Source organism: Hirundo rustica, chromosome 26, assembly GCF_015227805.2.
Source record: "Hirundo rustica isolate bHirRus1 chromosome 26, bHirRus1.pri.v3, whole genome shotgun sequence".
NCBI classification, from domain to species: domain Eukaryota; kingdom Metazoa; phylum Chordata; class Aves; order Passeriformes; family Hirundinidae; genus Hirundo; species Hirundo rustica.
The window spans coordinates 2,033,873-2,050,899 of record NC_053475.1 but is presented as its reverse complement, the minus strand read 5'-3'; the positions used below and the strand labels follow the sequence as shown (position 1 = coordinate 2,050,899).

The window sequence follows — 17,027 nt, the reverse complement described above, 5'->3', positions numbered from 1 at the left end:
TGGGAGATCTGAGCTTGGGAGCTGCAAACCAAACAGGCTCATTAAGCACTGGGCAACCCAGATTCGTCTTTTCCTTCAGTCCTTGACCCTTGCTGTCTTATCTCCCTGTGGCTGACAGCAGCTGTCTGGGCACCACTTCTGCCTGGCAGCATCACAATTAACGCTTGTGCCGTTGCTGGCTGGGGGTTCTGAGCTTTGCAGGCGCCTCAGTGAGCTTGTGGAATAAGAAGAAATAATCCCTTACTACTGCTGCCTTCACTCTGAAGCATTTCTAAGCCACTCCCAGCCCTTTGAAACAGAGACCAGAGAGGAATCTGCCTCTTGCAGAGGGATGTTCTGCACAAGGGACGCTTCTGAGATAGCCAAAATCTTTTCTTCACCCTCAGGGTTAAAGCAGCTGCCACAAGCTCCAGGTAAATGTGTGTGTGCCAGTGCAGTTGGCTCAGAAAACATCCCTGAAACTGAGAATAACTGGTGGAACAGGGCACTCATCAGCAGGGTTCTGACCCAGCCCGTGTTTCGGGTGGTGCTGAGGGCAGGGTTGAGAGGGGCTTTATCTCCTGGCCATTGCTGACCAGGAGGCGCTGCTTTCTGGCTCAGGCAGTGGCTTCCTGAGGCACATGAGGGTGTTCCAAGAGCCAGTGGTCCTCAGCTGAAGAGCAAATCTTCAGTGGCAACCTCAGCACCAGCACAGAAAGCGGAATGTCTGTCCCCGCTGGAAAATCCTCGCCAGGATCCCACTCCACTACTCTGTACAGAATTGCTCGAGGCTCCTTCCAAGAGGTCTTTGATTTTTCTTAGAACTTCAATGGATTTCTCTTCTCACTCTCTGTCCTCATTACCATATATGCATATGCAAGTGTTTGAAATCACCTCCCGGAGGATAGAAGCATAATGACTGGAGTACAGTGATTCAGGTTTCTGCTGCTAATAAAAACCTATTTTTACTCTCCTGGTAAGTAGGACAGGAGGGAAGAGTGAGGCAGAGCTGAAATACAGCAAAATAAAAACACCAGTTGCCATAGACTTCCAGGCTTTTTCCCTTTAAATTCTCCTTTTAACAGCAGTCACTCTGATCTCATCTGTCCTGGATATTCCCTTCTCCCGAGATCTCTGGTGTTGAGTTTGGATCCCTCAAGCCCCAGTGCCCCTGGCAAAACCAGCTGGTGCCTCCTCTGCCCCTGTGCTGCTGATCCTGCCAGGCTGGATCAGCCCAGGCTGGATTTGCTGTCTTGGCAGTCGCTTCCTCCAGGGTCTCCAAAGAAGGGAAATGGATTGATTCGATGAGGAGAGCGTTGTGCCATGCACCTCACCAAGGATTGATCTGATGAGGAAAGCGGTGTGCCACGCACATCACCAAGGATTGATCTGATGAGGAGAGCGGTGTGCCACGCACCTCACCAAGGATTGATCTGATGAGGAAAGCGGTGTGCCACTCACATCACCAAGGATTGATCCGATGAGGAGAGCGGTGTGCCACGCACATCACCAAGGATTGATCCAGTGAGGAGAGCGGTGTGCCACGCACATCACCAAGGATTGATCCAGTGAGGAGAGCGGTGTGCCACGCACATCACCAAGGAAGCCAGCCATGGGATCTGCAAGGAGCCCTGCTCGAGTTACGCTGCTCCCGCTCCCTTCCTGCCGCTCCAGCAGCTGGGATGGGCTTTGCTTGACTCCTGTGGTGCTCCTTTAGGGACTCAGAGGTGACAACTGCCAGCTGATATCTGCAGCAGTTCCTGTCCCTCTCCCCAAACAGCACCTCCCTCCCTGCAGACAAGGGGCTGCCTGGCTCCAAAGCTCCACTGCTGCAGAGAAAACAGTTTAAAGATGTTGACTATGAAGCAGTTTCTGGATGAGAGTTCACCCCTCCCTTGAATCCTGCCTGATTTGTCCCAGTAGCTGCATTTCCATTTGTTTATCTCCTCACTCCTCGCTTTTCCTGATAGTTTTGTTAGAATCCCACTTTTTTTTAGGCCGGCTGTCAAAGCAGTGTAAGACTAGAACAAAATGATAATTACAGCTCTGCGCAGGAGGTGCCTTCAGCCTTCCTTCCTGAAAGGAATTTGGAACTGGGGTGATAAAAACCAGATGGCTCAGGTTGGTGAGAGTTCTTGGGCTGGCTCAGGCCCTCCTCCGTGGTTGGGGGCCAGGAGTTACTGGATGCCAACTGCAGGGTGGAAGCACTTGTGTCCCATCAGGCTTGTGTGGGCTGGAAAGGCGTGTTAGAGGTACCTGGGCACTGAGGAACCTCTGCTCCCACCCACATTTAGGGGGTCCCTGGGAGTGTGGAGGCTCCAGCAGCACTTCCAGGAAACTTTGGGTGCCCACATGCAGCACTGGGAGATGTCCCAGACAGTCTGGAGTCGGAGGTCTGCTATGGGAGTACGATGAAAACCTAAGAGGTTTATCCCATCTGGTTCTGGGATGCTGCTGGGAAGCAGCCTGCTGGATTCCTGATCTGATTAAGAACAGCTTTCGGAGCTGATATCCTTTCCTGGCCAGATGGCAGCACAGGGTTTGGTAGTGATAGGAGTCCCTTGAGACAAGGGGGGATAAAAAGATAAAGTAGAAGCGTTTCTGCTGTGGCCTTGGTGCAAAGTGGCTTTTAGAGGAAACTGCTGCAGTAACTGCCCCTCTCCTCAGGCTGGGATCCTGCAAGCTTGTGTCTGTTGGGCTGGAGAAGGGAAGTTCCTTCTGTCCTGCTTGCTTGGATAATAAAATTCAGGAGCTCTTGCAGCTCTACTGATAGGTTTTGACTTACAGGTAGTTTGGGCTGGAGTTTGTGATGGAGGGAATGGTCCTGAGCTGCCCTCTGTGCCTGTCCCTCTGTTCATGTCCTGTTCCCAGCGTGTCCCTCAGCACAATCCACTACTGACACCTGGCCAGACCTTTTGCTTCCTCCTGACCTGCCGTGGGTGAAGCTCCCAGCTCGGAATATTGGGGCGGGCTGGGGCCATCCTCACTGGAGGACTCCTGCATGCTTTGTGCACTGACCCAGCTCTGCCCTTGGGCTCTCTGCAGCTGGTTTAGGAAGAAACACGCTCAGGCAGAGGCGCTGGTGCCCATCCCTCCCAGCCCCGAGACCAAGGACAGGTGGAGGAGCATGACGGCGGTGCCTTACCTGGAGGATCTGCATGGCTACAATGAGGAAGAGGATGATGACTTGTATGACATTGAAGATGATATCATCTACACTCAGGACTTCACAGTACCAGGTAGGGGAGAAGTGGTTGTGGGGGATTTTTTTCTGTGTTTAAAGCTTTTTTTTTTTTTTTTTTTTTTTGGAAAGGCCTGGAGGTCTGAATAATCCTTTCAGCAGAGGAGGAGATTGTTGGTTGTGGAATGGTGTGAGTGAGCCGTGATGCTCCAGATCCCTCAGTCCTTGATTTGATCAAGCAGCGTGCCCCTCCCAGGGTTACCCCTGTGCCAGCTTCTTCCCTTCTCCCAGGAGCAGCTGCTGCTGGGCTCTGCTGTTGAGCACAGTTAATTCTTTGGACCAGTTTTGCTAGAACGAGTTATTTGTGAGCAGAGCCCTGAGATGACTCTGTCTTCAGGGTCTGTGGCGCACCTGGGGGATACCCTGCATGCAGGGAGACTGGTCCCAGCCTGGCCCTTGCCTTCCTCAGCTCCACGTCCATCCAGCTGAGCAGGGTGAGCCCATGCAGGCAGGAGTCTGCTGGGAGCAGTGACACCGGGGATTTCCCCCTCCTCATACAAACAGCCGCGTTTAAACCCAAATCAGAGCTGTCGTGGCAGATGACAGGCAGATTGTTGGAAGATCTTCCATGTTCTCTATGTAATTTGTGCTGTTTCAGAGGGATTAGAGACATAAAGGATGAGAGGGGCTGGCGAGGTGGGATGTGCCAGTGTTTGTGGTGGGCAGGAATCCCCTGAACGCTGGGAACACGAGTGTGGGAGGAGCAGGGCGAGGAGGGTCCCAGCACAGACCCTCGGTGGGTTCGTGAGGCATTGCAGAGGTGGGGGCAGCTGCAGAGGGAATAAATGTGAATTTTTCCACCAAAGTCTTCCTGCAGCATCCCTTTGAACCTGCCCGGTGTTGCATTTCTAGCAGTGATCCCATATTAAAATATAAATTAAAAGCCCTCTTGTACATGGGGGATCAGTTCAGCTGTGGCTCTGCTGGGCAGCCAGAGCAGGAGTGTGAGTGACTCATGGGTGGGGGTGGCTGCTGGGTTTGAGGGGGTAGAAAGAGGAAACCTCATTAAATCCTGTGTTCTTCAGAGGAGGAAGGGGCTTTGAGGAAGTGCTTTCATTTTTAAAGGGTTATTTAAAGATTCATGCAGCTCTGTGGGGAGATGTAAATGTTGCGAGCCCCCGTTCAATCGGTGTTAAACATCCCATCCAGGGAAGTGCCAGGAGAGGATGGAGGAGAGAGGATGGCTGTGGCCTGGAGGCAGAATCCTCTCCCCACTCTTGTGCAGTGAAGGGATGTGATCGTCCTGCTCCCTGCTCAGTGCTTTTCTGCCTCAGGTCTGGAGGCTGAGCTCTGCTCTTTCCTGTCCCGCATTAACCCGTCCTCTGCTGCAGCCCAGTCCTGCAGCACCTGCTCCCGGCTTTTTCAGTCTGAGGCTGGAAAATACAGCCAGGACTGGAGCTTCTGAGCCAAGCCTGGTTGTCAGGAAGGTGCATTCCTGGCTGCTCACGCTGCCTGTGTGCTCAGTCTGACAAACAGCGATTCAAAAGCTCTTCTGCGGCGTTGTTTTGAAACCTTTTTTGGTGCCTGAATGAGCTGGATGCGGAGCCATTAAGAATGTGAGGGGTGGCAGGGATGAGCAGGGGTGAGCAGCCACGTTCCTTGGTTCCTCTCTCAGCCCTCCTCCCTTTATTTATTTTATTTTTAGCCCTGCTCGTGGTGAGGGTGAGGTGGGCAGGAGCCGCTCGGGCAGGCACAGCGCTGGGTCAGCGGTTCCGCGGGGGCAGCAGTTGCCAAGACTTCAGCCCGTGCTGAATTTTTATTTTCATTAATTTGAACGTCAGCAACTGTCATTGGTGAAGGAGGTAAAATTAGCTCACGATTCACCTCCCTCCTTGGTATCCATAATAGACTCCCGGGACTGTGCTTTTGAAGCAGGGAAAGAGGGGAGGAGGGAAGAGTCACACAAAAGACAAATGAGCTGTTTGGATAGATTCTTTTTTTCCCTCCCCAGTCAGAAATGTTAATTGACTTGGCCCGAGTTCAGCCGAGGGAGGGGAAGGAGAAGTGCTCAGCTTTGCTCTGAATGGGGTTGTTTGAGGCTCTGCAGTCGTGCCGGTGGGATGGAGGCATGGGAGGAAAAACCTGGAGCTCTGGGGTGCTGCAGCCAGGCTGTGCTGGGCCGGGGCTGCAGCCTGAGCCACGTGAGCCCCCGGGGGAGCCCAGACTGGGGGCTCTGGGGCTGGTGTGTCCCCTCTTCCAGACCTTGGAACCCCTGAGCCTGTTCAGCCATCACCGCTCCAGAGGGCTCAGGCACTGGAGGAATCCATAGCAGGGCCATGAGCTTTGTGCTCCTGAGCCTCCCTCTGTGCCAGAGGCACTGGCACATGTCCTGGGGGGGATGCCAGAGCACCCCCATCGCTACAATCCCTTGTGGAAACCTGGGCCAGGAGCTGTGCTGCTCCAGAGTGCCAGGCTGGGCACTGCAGGTGCCACCAGCTCCAGGGTGCCCAGAACCAGGAGCTGTCCCTGGCCAGTCAGTCCCTGTCCGTTCTTGTGGCAGGAGTGCTCAGGTAAGCAGAGGTTGGGAGCCGCGGCAGCGCTTGGGAGCCGTTGGGACACAGGGGAGATCCAGGAGGGAATGGATGGCACGTGTAAGCCTGGATACAGCCAGCCCTCGCTCCCCATCTCCGGCAGCACCCAGGGATGATGTGGCAGGGCACAGGGGTCCGGGGTGGGACCCCCACCGTGCTGTCCCACCACCCCTGCGTGTCCCCCCCGGCTGCCAGCAGTGGGGTGACGGTTGGCGCGAGCGGAGCTGACGTCCCGCCCGGCCTTGGCGGAGAAAGGATTGAGCATCCTTTAAAGAAAATTATACATAATCGTCTTACAGCCTTTGCTTCCACTCAAACCTCTGAGTCATAACTGAAGGGCCCTGGAGCGTGACGTTCCTGCTGGAAGGAAATTGCCTCGGCTGGATCCGGTGGGGGGGAGCCAGGAGCCTGAGGAAGCCTCTCCTCGGCCCCGCGTTGGGCTGGGGGCTGCTCGGGGTGTGGGAGCAGCCCAGGATGCAGCCACGTCCCTCTGTCCCTCCCCGAGTGAGGGGATGTGACCCAAGGCCTGCCATGGCAGCAGGAGGTGCCTCTGGAAATGGCTCTTCATCTCTGCTGAGTCACAGGGAGCTGCGGAGGGAGAGGGGCTGATGACACCCATCGAAGTGTCCCTCAGGGGACAGTGACACACCTGGACCCCAGCCCTGCCAGCAGAGGCTGCGCTGCCCCGTTCTGCAAACACACCCAGCCCCTGGCTACCCCAGAGTTGGTACCTGGGGCTGGGACCTGCAGAGAAGGCAGGAGGAACAGGAGTGACCTCGTCCAGCGCTGCCCCTCTGCTCCCCAGAGGAGCTGGGCTGTCGCCTGAGCTCTGGAACAGGGCACACAGACAGTCCAGGGAGCAGGGGACACCATGTCTGTGTGCTGGGGGAACGGGGCCAAACCGGTCCTCGAGGGGAGCAGGGAGCCAGGTGCAGTCTCAAGCTCCCAGCCTTGCACATCCCGGCTTGGGGATCCCTCCCCAAGGAGGAAGGGGTTCAGATTTCCCGCAGGAGCAGGATCCATCCCGAGCACTGGGAAGGGGACGCTGCCAGCCCCTCCCTCACTGTGGCCGTTCCCTTGCAGGACAGGTGCCTGAGGAGGAGGCCGGGCAGAACGGGCAGAGCCGCGGCAAGGGGCTGCCCAAGGCCGTGTGCATGAACGGGACGGAGCCGGGGCAGCTGAGCGCCAGGGCCAAGGGCGAGCGCCGGGCCAGCGCCTCCTCCAACCCCTCCCGCAAGGCCTGCTCCGCCAGCAGCAAGATCCGCAAGCTCTCCACCTGCAAGCAGCAGTGAGCTCTGCCCAGGTACTGCCGGGGCGCGCCGGGCTCTGCGTGCCATCCCAGCCGCGGGCAGGGCGAGGGAGCTGAGCGGTGTTGTGCAGTCTGGGTCCCGAGCATCCCTCTGCAGAGTCCCTGCTACCCGAGGTCTGGATTCCCTGTGGTGCTGGGGGGGGAGCAGAGCCCAGGGGAGTCCCCCCCACAGCCTGCTGTGCCCACCTGGCCCTGCTCTGTTCTGCCCTGTCCTGTGAGGGGTGCTGCAGTGATCCCTGTCCCCTCCTGGGCTGTGGCTGTGCCGTGTCCCTCCTTTCCCTGGCACCAGGGCCCCTCTGCCCTGCTCCCAGCCTCGCCACCCACCTGGATTTGGGGAGCACAGGGGGATGCTGAGCACCAGCGTGTCCCCAGAGAGGCCCCCATGGGACCTGCCCCTGGCCCAGAGGTGGCCCTGTCACCCATGACCACGCCACTGCCGTGCTCAAGCCGCTTCCAGGGGAAGCTGAGCCCACTCCCTGCTTCCCCTCCTCCTTCCTGCTCCTTCCTCCCCAGCTCCAAGCCCTGTCCCCTCCTTCCCACCCCTCATTCATAACGGAGCCAGCAGTGACTCATGTTCAGCCTCATCCGCCCCCGGCCTCATGCTCGTCACAGCGCTGCTGGGGCTGAGCTCTGTTATCTCCTGGATCACGACCAGCTTTGTGGTGTGAAAAAAGCCCGAAATAAAAGCCGGATCCTCCCCCTGCAGCTGTCAGAGGCCCGTGGCAGCTCCATCTTTAATTCATGGGGGCAGTGAGTCACCTGCGGGGAGCCAGTGCAGCCGGAGCCGGGATGGGGCTCCCCGGACCCGCTGCTCCTCCTGCCCCTTCCTGCTCAGCCGCTGCTGGAAGGGGAAGCTCTGTGAGTGCTGCCCGAGCTTAGCTGGGTCACTCCCTCCCTTAGCCCAGAAACCTTTGGAAGGAAGGGAATTCTCTCCTCCCCTCCTTGTCGTGAATGACATTCCTTGGCGTCATTTTCTCCTCGGGGTTTTGCTTTGGGCAGGACTGGGCTTACCTGACTGAGGGGACCCCCAAAACCTTCCAGGGACAGCACAGGGAGCCCAGGCCCCTCGCTCCCATGCCGGGGTGCCAGAGGGAACCCCGGGGCAGGGTGCAGGAGCAGAGCCAGCGCCCCAAATTGGGCACCCCATGGCCTCCCTAACCCTTGTCTCTGCTCTCCCCGCAGCGTCCCCGGGCCAGCCTGCGTTCCCCTCCTCACCCCAGCTCTGCCTCTCTCCTGGGACTGGACTGTGCTTGCCATCCAAAAGGAAACCAGAGGAAACCAACCAAGAGGAGCCCCCCCTTCCCTCCCTCCCTCCCTCCCGCTCCCCCCGCTCCGGCCAGCGCCAGGACACGGAGCTGCAGCGGCTGGACCTTCCCCGCCGGACGCCTGCGAGCTGAACTCTGCGGCTGCCCAGGACGCTGCCCCCCACCTTCCCCACCCCCCGATCACTCTTTGCCAATCAAGACACTGATTCTGTTTTTAATTTTGCGATGGGAAGGGTGGGATGAGGGGTCTGGGGTGGGGGTGGGACCCTCTCCCCCCCCCCGCCGGGCCCCCCCCGGCTGTGTAGAGTCGTGCAAAGCCATTGCCGTGCACTTTATGTTTTAGACTACTGTTATATATTATATATTTTCCTCTTCTTTTTTTTTTGTTTTGTTTTGGTTTTGGTTTTTTGGGGTTTTTTTGTTTTTGTTTTGTTTATATTTGCGGTATATTTAGAGATTCCTACACATCGTGATGTGTTAAAATAAACCAGATGAGGAAAAAAAAAAATAATAATACCAAAACCAGGTATTAAGACAAAGCAGAACTCTATTACACCTGCATGCTGCACGGGGGCTCGGAGGGGAGCAGGGCCCAGGAAGGGCTCAGAGCTTGGGAGGAATCTGGGCTCTGAAGGGATCGGGGCACTGGCAGCCACTTGGCTTTTTTTTCTGCTTTTTTTTTTTTTGCCTTTCCCCCCCCCCCCTTTTTTCCTTTTTTTCTTTTTTCTTTTTCTTTTTTTTTTTTTCTCTTTTTTTTTTTTTTTTTTTCCCCTTTTTTTAAAGAAAAATAAAGTGAAAACAGCAGGTGGCTTTCATGTCCTTCCTCCTGCAGCAGGCGGGCTCGGGGGCACGACCAGCCCCTCTTCCTCCTTTTCCTTTTGGAAGGGCACGGCCCCCCAGGCGAACCCTTCACTTGTGGGGCAGTGCCAGGCCCGGAGCCCCCCGTGCCCCCACTGCAGGCAGCATCCCGGGGGGGGGCAGAAGGTAAGAAAAGACCTCAGAGACGTCACAGTCGGTTGGTTTTGGTTTTTCTCCTTTGTTTATAGACTTAAAAACGCAGAGGTGATGGAGGGAGGGCTTTGGGCAGAGCCTGCGCAGAGGGAAGGGGCAACCCGGCCTCTACTCGCATGCAATGGGGGTTTGGGGGGGCCCTGCCTGTCCCCCCCCCGCTGCAGAGTCCCAGGAGCCACAGCCAGGGCTGGGCTGGGCTGGGGCAGTTCCTTTTTTTATTCTTTTCCACCCATCCTTTGCAACACAAATAAAAACCCAATAAAAAGCGAACACCCCCCCACCCCAACCCCCCCTCCCGGAGCAGCAGCCGCCTCTGTAAAAATCAATAAATATCCTCGAGCCCCCACTGAGCTCCTGGGGTGCTGGGGATGCCCCACTCTGCTCTCACCCTGTCCCCTGGGCCAGGGGCAGCACCAGGGGCAGGCACCGCGCAGCCCCCACCCCTCCAGGGGGTATTTTTGGGGTCCCCGGGGCCGATCCTGTTCCCCCCCCCCAGCCCTTGGGCTGCAACTCTGAGGTCCCCCCAGGAGGTGCTTGAGCCCCTCAAGAATCCCCCTGGCTTCCAGTTTAGATCCCAGGCTCCCTGCAGATCTTGGCGGGGGGAGGATTGGGATTGAGGAGGAGACTGCCCCCTCCCCAAACCCCCCCTTGGCCAGGGTGGCACCGCAGCATCCCCCGGAGCGGGGACACCCAGCTCCGGCCCCTTCGTGGCGGGGACGTTCCCGGCCGGACGAGAGGCTTATTGCTTGTAAAACCACGGAGAGAGAGAGAGGGCAGAGCGGAGGCGCCGCGGGGGCTTCAGCGGGGTGGGGGCTTCAGCCAAGTCCCTCGGCGCTGAGTCCCCCCGGCCAACGCTCGGCTTCTCCTCCGTGCCCCGACCCCCGGGGCTCCTCCAGCCCGGAGCCGGGGGGCTCGGCCACCCCACGCTACCGGGCCCCCGGTGCTGGGGGCACAGCCAGGGACCCCCACGTGCCCTCCTGGCCTTCCCGGGCCAGGACACCCCTCCCGCACCGGGCACCCCGTGCCGGCAGCAGGAGGGGATGGAGCCCGAACCCTGGTGGGGGCCGAGCCCCCCTTGTGCGGGGGTTTCTCCCCTCAAGCCGGGCCTAGACCGTGCTGTGGTCAGGGGGAACATCACTGGCGGCCACGGCCACCTTGCACTCGGGGGTTTCTCTCTCTGCCGCTTTCCTCAGGTGCCCATAGAGCCGCTCCTCCAGGCCGCCGGCGATCTTGTCCATCAGCTCCGAGCCGGAGCCCAGCCCCAAGCACCTCCCGGGGCCGGGGCAGTCATCGTCCTCAGGGGGCTCGGAGCCAGCCTTGGGCTCGGGGGCTGCCTCTCCGGGCTCCTCCACGATCACCTGGATCTCGGGGTCAGGCAGCGCCGGGGCGGGGGGGACCCCATCGGCCGCCTCGGCCGCCTCCTCGTCGCCGGCGCTGACGATGCGGGGCAGGGGGCTGTGGAACCGCGAGTCCAGGGGGTAGTTGGCGCTGTCGCCGCGGCGCAGGGGCGTCCGGTGCCGCTCCAGCGCCGGGTACCGCACGCCGGGGTCGCTGAACTGCTTGGTGTGCTGCCACTGCTTGCGCAGGTGGGTGCGGGAGCGGTGCTTCCCCCGCAGCGGGGACTCGTCGAACTGCGGGTCGTGGCGCACGAAGGCGTTGAACAGCGCGTCCGTCTTCTCGTCGATGCTGTAGTCCCGCCGGGGCAGCCCCTCCCGCCCCGGGAACATCTGCCCGTACGGGGACCAGGCCAGGGGGCTGTGGGGACGGAGGTGTCCCCCGCCCGCCGCGCCCAGGGTGGTGCTCCCCACCTCCTCCTCTTCCTCCTCTTCCTCCTCCTCCTCCGGCTCCCGGCCCTCGAAGCTCTCGAAGATGGTTCCTTTCCGCCCGGCGCTGGTGAAGCAAATGCGCTTCTCGGAGGCCGTCTGGTCCTTGGGGGGACCCTCCTCGCCCCCCCGGCTGGGCGCCTCGATGGAGGCGTAGCCGCTGTCCATCTGCAGCAGCTTGCGTGTGCCGGGCTCCGACTCCTCGGTCTTGGTCCGACCCCAGAACTTCTCCTCGGGGCCTTCGGCCTCGTCCAGGGAAGGGGAGGGGCAGGGGGGCACGCCGCTGGCGGAGGAGACGCTGTCCCCGCCGTCGCTGCGCACCGAGTCCTGGTCGTTGCTGCGCTCCGAGGCCGCGTACAGCTCCAGCGATGCGCGCAGGCTCCAGATGTCGTGGTAGGCGCTGGGCTGCTCGGGCACGCCGGGCTCGCCGGGGCTGCCCGCTGCCCCCTCGCCCGGCTCTAGCCTGCGGGCACCACCCCGGTGTCACGTCAGGGACCGCACAGACCCCGCGGGCGGCGGGCAGGGATGCGCCAGCCCGGCCCCTGCAGGCCCCACAGCGGTGCCGCGGTGCCACCCGGTCCTCCATGCTGCCCTCAGCACCGTGCCCGCGCCCCAACCCAACCTCCCGGTCACCAGCCACCCCCCAGACCCCTCCTCACCCCAGACCCGGTTGCCCCGGCAGAGCCGCAGTGCTGGGCGCCCCCCATGCCCAGGGCAGCGCGGGGTCCTTCGGAGCCTTCCCGGCGCCCGGCTGACCCATCCCCGTCCCCTCTTATCTACTGAAAAATACCTGCCGAGAGAGGGTGGGGGGCTGGCGGGGGAGGGCAGGAAGGGGCCCCCCGCGGGGTGGAAGGCCACGTCGTCCGTGTGGGCAATGTACTGGATGATGTCGGTCTGATGGGGGTCCCGGTCCTCCTGGTCCATGCTCTCGCTGGCCGCCCGCTGCCTCTGGAACTGCCGGCGCTTGGGGGACCCTGGGGGGCGCAGGGCAGGGCTGGGGGAACAAACCCAAGCGGCACCAGCAGCCCCCCCACCCACGCGTGCCCACCCACCCTGCGCGGCCCCGCGGGGCCCCCGCTGACCCCCCACCTCTGGTGTCCAGGCTGGACGCCCGCTGGGTGCTCTCCAGCTTCCACTTCTTGATCCTGAAGTAGGGGCTGGCCCCGTCCAGGCTGGCGTGGCGACGCAGGCGGGTGAAGAACTGCAGCACGGTGCCCTGGGGGGGGGTCGGGGGGGGGCTCCCCGGGGCCGGCGCTGCCCGCCCCGGCTGCCTTCCCGCTCCTGGGTGTTGCTGTGAACTGGGGGTACGGGGAGGGGGCCGTCAGCGCCCGCTCGGACCCGAGCATGCCCCCCCAGCCCCCCCGCATCCCGCTCGGCTCCTTTGTCCGCTCCGCAGAGCTGGGCTGCAGCAGATGCACAAATGTCCCCCGGGGCAGGGACGGGGCGGGGGGGCACAGCCTGTTTCTAGCTGGATGCCCACGTCTCTCCCCGAGCCCTGGCACGGAGCAGGGGGGCAGGGATGGGATCTGGGCGAGCGGGGAGGAAGCGGGATCGGACCCTCGGGGCTGTGCAGGCTGGCGGCCCCTTCCCCTGCCCAGTCCCGGCCCCCAGCCCCAGCACTCACCGAGGGCCCCTCCCCGGAGTCGGAGGAGGCGGACAGGCTGGCCTCTGTGAAGCTGGTGTCCACGGTGGAGTTGTAGGTGTCTCCGGGCAGGGCAGAGCTGGGGCCCACGGCATGGCTGGGGAGCACTGGCCGGGGCAGGGCCCCCGCGGGGGGCTGCAAGGCAGAGCACGCTCAGGGGGGTCTGTGCGAGGGTGGGGACCAGGAGGGGCCTCTGCACCCCAGGACCTCCTGTCTCCACTTCCAGCAATGCCCTGAGACTCCCACGTTGGGCCCGGCCGTGCCTCCCTGGGGTGTGGCAGGAGGCCCGGCCCCAGTGTCCCACCTGTCCCTCAGGTGCTGGGGGCTCACCTGGAAGATGGCGAGACCGGGCTTGGGCGGGGGCAGGCGGGGGGTCATGGCCAGGCTGTTCTCGCTGGACTCGCACTCGTGGATGGTGACAATCTTGAGGGCAGGCGGCGGGAGGTGCAGGTGAGTCAGGCGGGCGTTCTTCAGGTGGTGGAAATCCCCCTCTGTCAGCGTGTACCTGTGGGACAGCTGGGTCAGGAGGGGCAGCCCCAACCCCCTGCGCCCTCCTCAGCCCCGAGCTTCACCTCCTCCCCTTCTCCTGGGTCTTCTTGCCCTGGTCAAAGAGCGCGGCCTCGTTGAAGGAGACGCGCCGGGCAGTGGAGGAGCTGGAGGACAGGAACCGCTCGCTCTCCGCATCCCGGTAGCTGGAGGATGACAGGCACTCGGGGTCCTCCGCTTTTCCTGTGATATCTGCAGAGAAGGGGGTCAGCAACCAGCTCCCCGCACCGTGGCGAGCCCCAGCTTCTCCAGCTAAAACTTGGCAAACTTGCTGCACCCAGGGCCTCAATGCCAGCCCGGAATTCCCCACTCCCGGCTGCCAGCCCCCCACCACAGCCAGGGATGGACAGTGGAGGGCACAAGGGGTGTGTGGTGGCCACTGCTGAGGGGCTGGGGGCTGCACCTTGGGAGGGGAGGGCCCAGGAGCTGCCTCACCCCCTCCCCGAAATTTGGGATGGAACTGGGGGGGGTCAGCGCAGCACTCGGGTCACTCACCCTGCGCCTGCTGCGAGTCATCCAGGTAAGTGGTGTTGGTTTTCTCGGGATCATCGCTGGCTCTGCGGAGGGAGGAGGCTCAGAGGTGCCCGGGCCAGACCCCCCCCGACCCTCCTGGCGGTGCCACACACCCCGGGGACAGTGGCGTCACCGCCTGCCCACCTGGAGTGCCGGCGGTCAGCCTCGCAGCAGCGGCGGCAGATGATCAGGATGCCCGAGAGCAGCACCAGCGTGCCCCCGATGAAGATGGAGAGCAGGGCCAGGAGCAGCACGTACCCATCCTGAGGGGACACCTCGCCGGGCACCGCCTGCCCGGGCCCGAGGAGCTGAGCCGCGGGGACGTGCGGGGAGACCCCGGCCCGCCCCAAACCTGCCCCCGCCGCGCTGACGCCAGCGCTGCTCCCCGGAGCCTCCCCGTCCCCCCCACCCCGCGCCGCCCCCGGGCCCTGCCTGCACCAAGGCAACGGCAGCCGGGGGAGCTGAGCCGCCCGCGGCCCCCGCGCCGGGCGGGAGTGGGAACGGGGTTGGGGATGGAGACGGCGACAGGACCCCCAACCCTGCCCCGCCGCGGGGGTCGGTGCTCGCTGCCCGGGGGAGAGGGGCCGATCCGGCAGCGGCCCCCAGGCCCCCGGCACCCAGAGCGGTGCGCGGGGCACTGAGAGCTGTCACCCACTCCCGGAGCACGGGGTGACGGCGGGGCTGCTGCCGTCCCCACCCGCGCGAAGACGCCGGCCCCACGGCAGCCACGAGAATCCCACAGCTCCCAAAATCCAGCCCCCGCTCCCGCGGGACCCCGGGGCTGGCGGCGCGGGGAGGGAAGGCAGGGACGGGCAGGGACAGGCAGGACTCACCGTGGCGCTCTCGGTCGCGTTGTCCCAGGGTGTTGGGTCATCGCTCATGGTCTGTCCCGGCCCGAGCGCGTCCTGGGGCGGGGGGAGACAGAGGGAGGCACCGGCCGGGACGGCAGGGCCGGGCCGGGGGCGGCGGCGGCGGCTCCTGCCCGGCCCCTGCCCGGCACCGCGGTGCGGAGCTGCCGGGAGGGACCGGGAGGGAGGGACCGGGATGGAGAGATGGAGGGAGGGACCGGGATGGAGGGATGAAGGGAGGGTGTGCTCAGGGGAAGGATGAAGGGATGGAGGGTGTGGTCAGGAGGGAAGCAGGGATGGACGGATGGACGGATGGGGAGGAGGGGGCAGAACCGCTGCCCCTCCCCAGGGAGCCCCTCACCGCAGCCGGGCACAGCCGGCCCCCGCGCCCAGCCCCCGGATAGCGTGGGCACAGCCCCCGGCCCCGCGAAGAGCGGCCACGGTCCCCACGCACGGCTGGGGCCGGAGCCCCCAAACCGTGGCTGGTGCTGGCGGCCAGAGCCGGCCCGGGGGGTGAAGTCCCTGCCCCGGTCCGGGGCGACACCGCGCTGCCGCCCCCGGGGGCCAAACGCCGCCCCGGCCCCGCCTCCGGGGCACCCCCTGCCCGCGGCAGCTCGGGGGGAGCCGCGCCGGGGGCTCCCGGCAGGGACGGGGGGCAGGTGGCAGCCCCACGGCTCGTGGCGTGGGTGTCGCCGGAGCGCGACGGGTGACGCTCGTGAGTCATCCCGAGAGCGGCTCCGTCACCGGGCTGTCCGCGCGGGGGGGACACCGAGGGGCCGGGGGGGGCCGGGCCGAGCTCCTGAGGAACCGGAGCTGCCGGGACAGGGGCGCCGCTCCCCTCGGCGGCATCGGCCCTGAGGCCTTTGGGGACCCGCCGGGGACCTCGCCACCGTCCCCGGCCCTTCCCGGGGGCTGCCGAGCTCCAGCTCCCGCTGCGGGGCCGTGTGTCCCCCCGTGTGTCCCCCCGTGTGTCCCCCCCGTGTGTCCCCAGGCTGCTGAAGGGGCTGAGCCTGAGCTGGGTGGGCGATGCTGTGTCGGGGACCCCCGGAGCCGGCCGGGGTGGGCGCTTGGGAGCCGCTCAAAATTAGGTCAGTGAAAAATGTGAATGGAGCCGGTGAAGGGGTGGGGACTGTCACTCGTGGGGACAGCGCAGGGGTGGCCGTGTCGCAGCCGGCAGTGGGGGACGGTGATGGCTGAGTGCAGCCCTGTCACAGGTCGGGGTATCAACCCCCTGGGAGGATATCGGGGTGCTGGAGGCCTCCCGAGGCGGAGAACCCGCGGCCTTGGCATCTCCGAGCTGGCGGGATGCAGGTGAGGGGATCCATCCCGCGACCCCCGAGAAAGGGGAAGGGCGTGGAGGGGGGGTCCCGCTTCCGACCACATGGGGGGGACCCGGGGCGGGGGGCAGCGGCTCCACGCGGGACGCTCGGCCCACGGGCGGGATCCCTGCGGGGCACCCTCAGGCCCGAGGCGGGGGGAGCGGGGGGCCGGGGGCAGCGGGAAGAATGTCCCTCCTGTTCCCCATCATGGAGGAATCCCGTCTCCATGGCGACCCGGCAGGAACAGGACGGCCATTGTCTGGAGGAGGGGGCCGGTCCCCGGGCTGTCCCCACCCGGGGGGGACGCGGGGCGGGACCCGGGGTCGCCGCCAGTGCCCGGGGCGGGGGCTCGGGGTCCGGGGACCCCGCTGGTGCCGCGCCTCCGCACGTGGGAAGTGGAGCGGGGGGCGGGCCGGGGCTGCGCCCCACGCGTGTGTGCGACCCACGGGGTCCCGCCGGACCGGGGCTGGGCTGGGGACATGGGGGGGACCCCCTCTGCCCCCCGTGACTGCAGCCCCGAGCCCCAGCCCGGTGACGGGGATGCAGCCAGGGATGTGGGGCGGGGATGGAGGCAGGGATGCGGGATGCAGGCAGGGATGCGGGATGCAGGCAGGGATGCGGGGCAGGGATGGAGGCAGGGATGTCGGATGCGCGATGCGGGATGCAGGCAGGGATGTGGGACAGGGATGTGCAGCAGGGTTAAGGGATGCAGGCGGAGGTGGTGACAGGGCTGGTGACAGCGAGGCGGGAGCCCTCGGGACCTCTCCGCGCGGTAGGGCGCGATGGTCTCCCCTCGGCCGGGCCGGCTCCCTGTGTCGCGATAGGGGCTGTCGCGAAGCGGCGGAGCCAGGCACTCACCTACAACCGAGACCGGGGCTCCATCGCCGCCGCTGCGCTCGGTGCGGCGGGGCGGCCCCGGGATTTATGAATGAACCGGAGCCGCCCCCGCGCGGCGCGGGCGTCACGTGGGGACAGGGGCTGCCCCAGCCCTGCCTGCAGC

General features: G+C 63.8%; 2 protein-coding genes across 2 annotated transcripts in view; one reads left to right on the top strand and one right to left on the bottom strand.

Moving 5' to 3' along the window:
• Positions 1 to 9,008, top strand: part of STK11 (serine/threonine kinase 11) — a 32,066-nt gene extending 23,058 nt beyond the window's left edge. The window contains exons 8-10 of the mRNA XM_040086538.2: positions 3,025 to 3,218; positions 6,835 to 7,054; positions 8,243 to 9,008. Of these exons, the coding sequence (XP_039942472.1) occupies positions 3,025 to 3,218; positions 6,835 to 7,043 (403 nt within the window). The 3' untranslated portion in view covers positions 7,044 to 7,054; positions 8,243 to 9,008. The remainder of the gene's footprint in view (positions 1 to 3,024; positions 3,219 to 6,834; positions 7,055 to 8,242) is intronic.
• Positions 9,009 to 9,345: 337 nt separating this feature from the next.
• CBARP (CACN subunit beta associated regulatory protein) lies at positions 9,346 to 16,916 on the bottom strand. Its single transcript, XM_040086535.1, is given in 11 exon segments — positions 9,346 to 11,622; positions 11,950 to 12,133; positions 12,249 to 12,396; positions 12,398 to 12,457; positions 12,784 to 12,936; positions 13,132 to 13,306; positions 13,374 to 13,539; positions 13,843 to 13,904; positions 14,005 to 14,150; positions 14,694 to 14,765; positions 16,886 to 16,916. Coding segments are annotated over 10 exon segments (2,322 nt in total). The 5' UTR covers positions 14,742 to 14,765; positions 16,886 to 16,916; the 3' UTR covers positions 9,346 to 10,442.
• Positions 16,917 to 17,027: the final 111 nt, after the last annotated feature.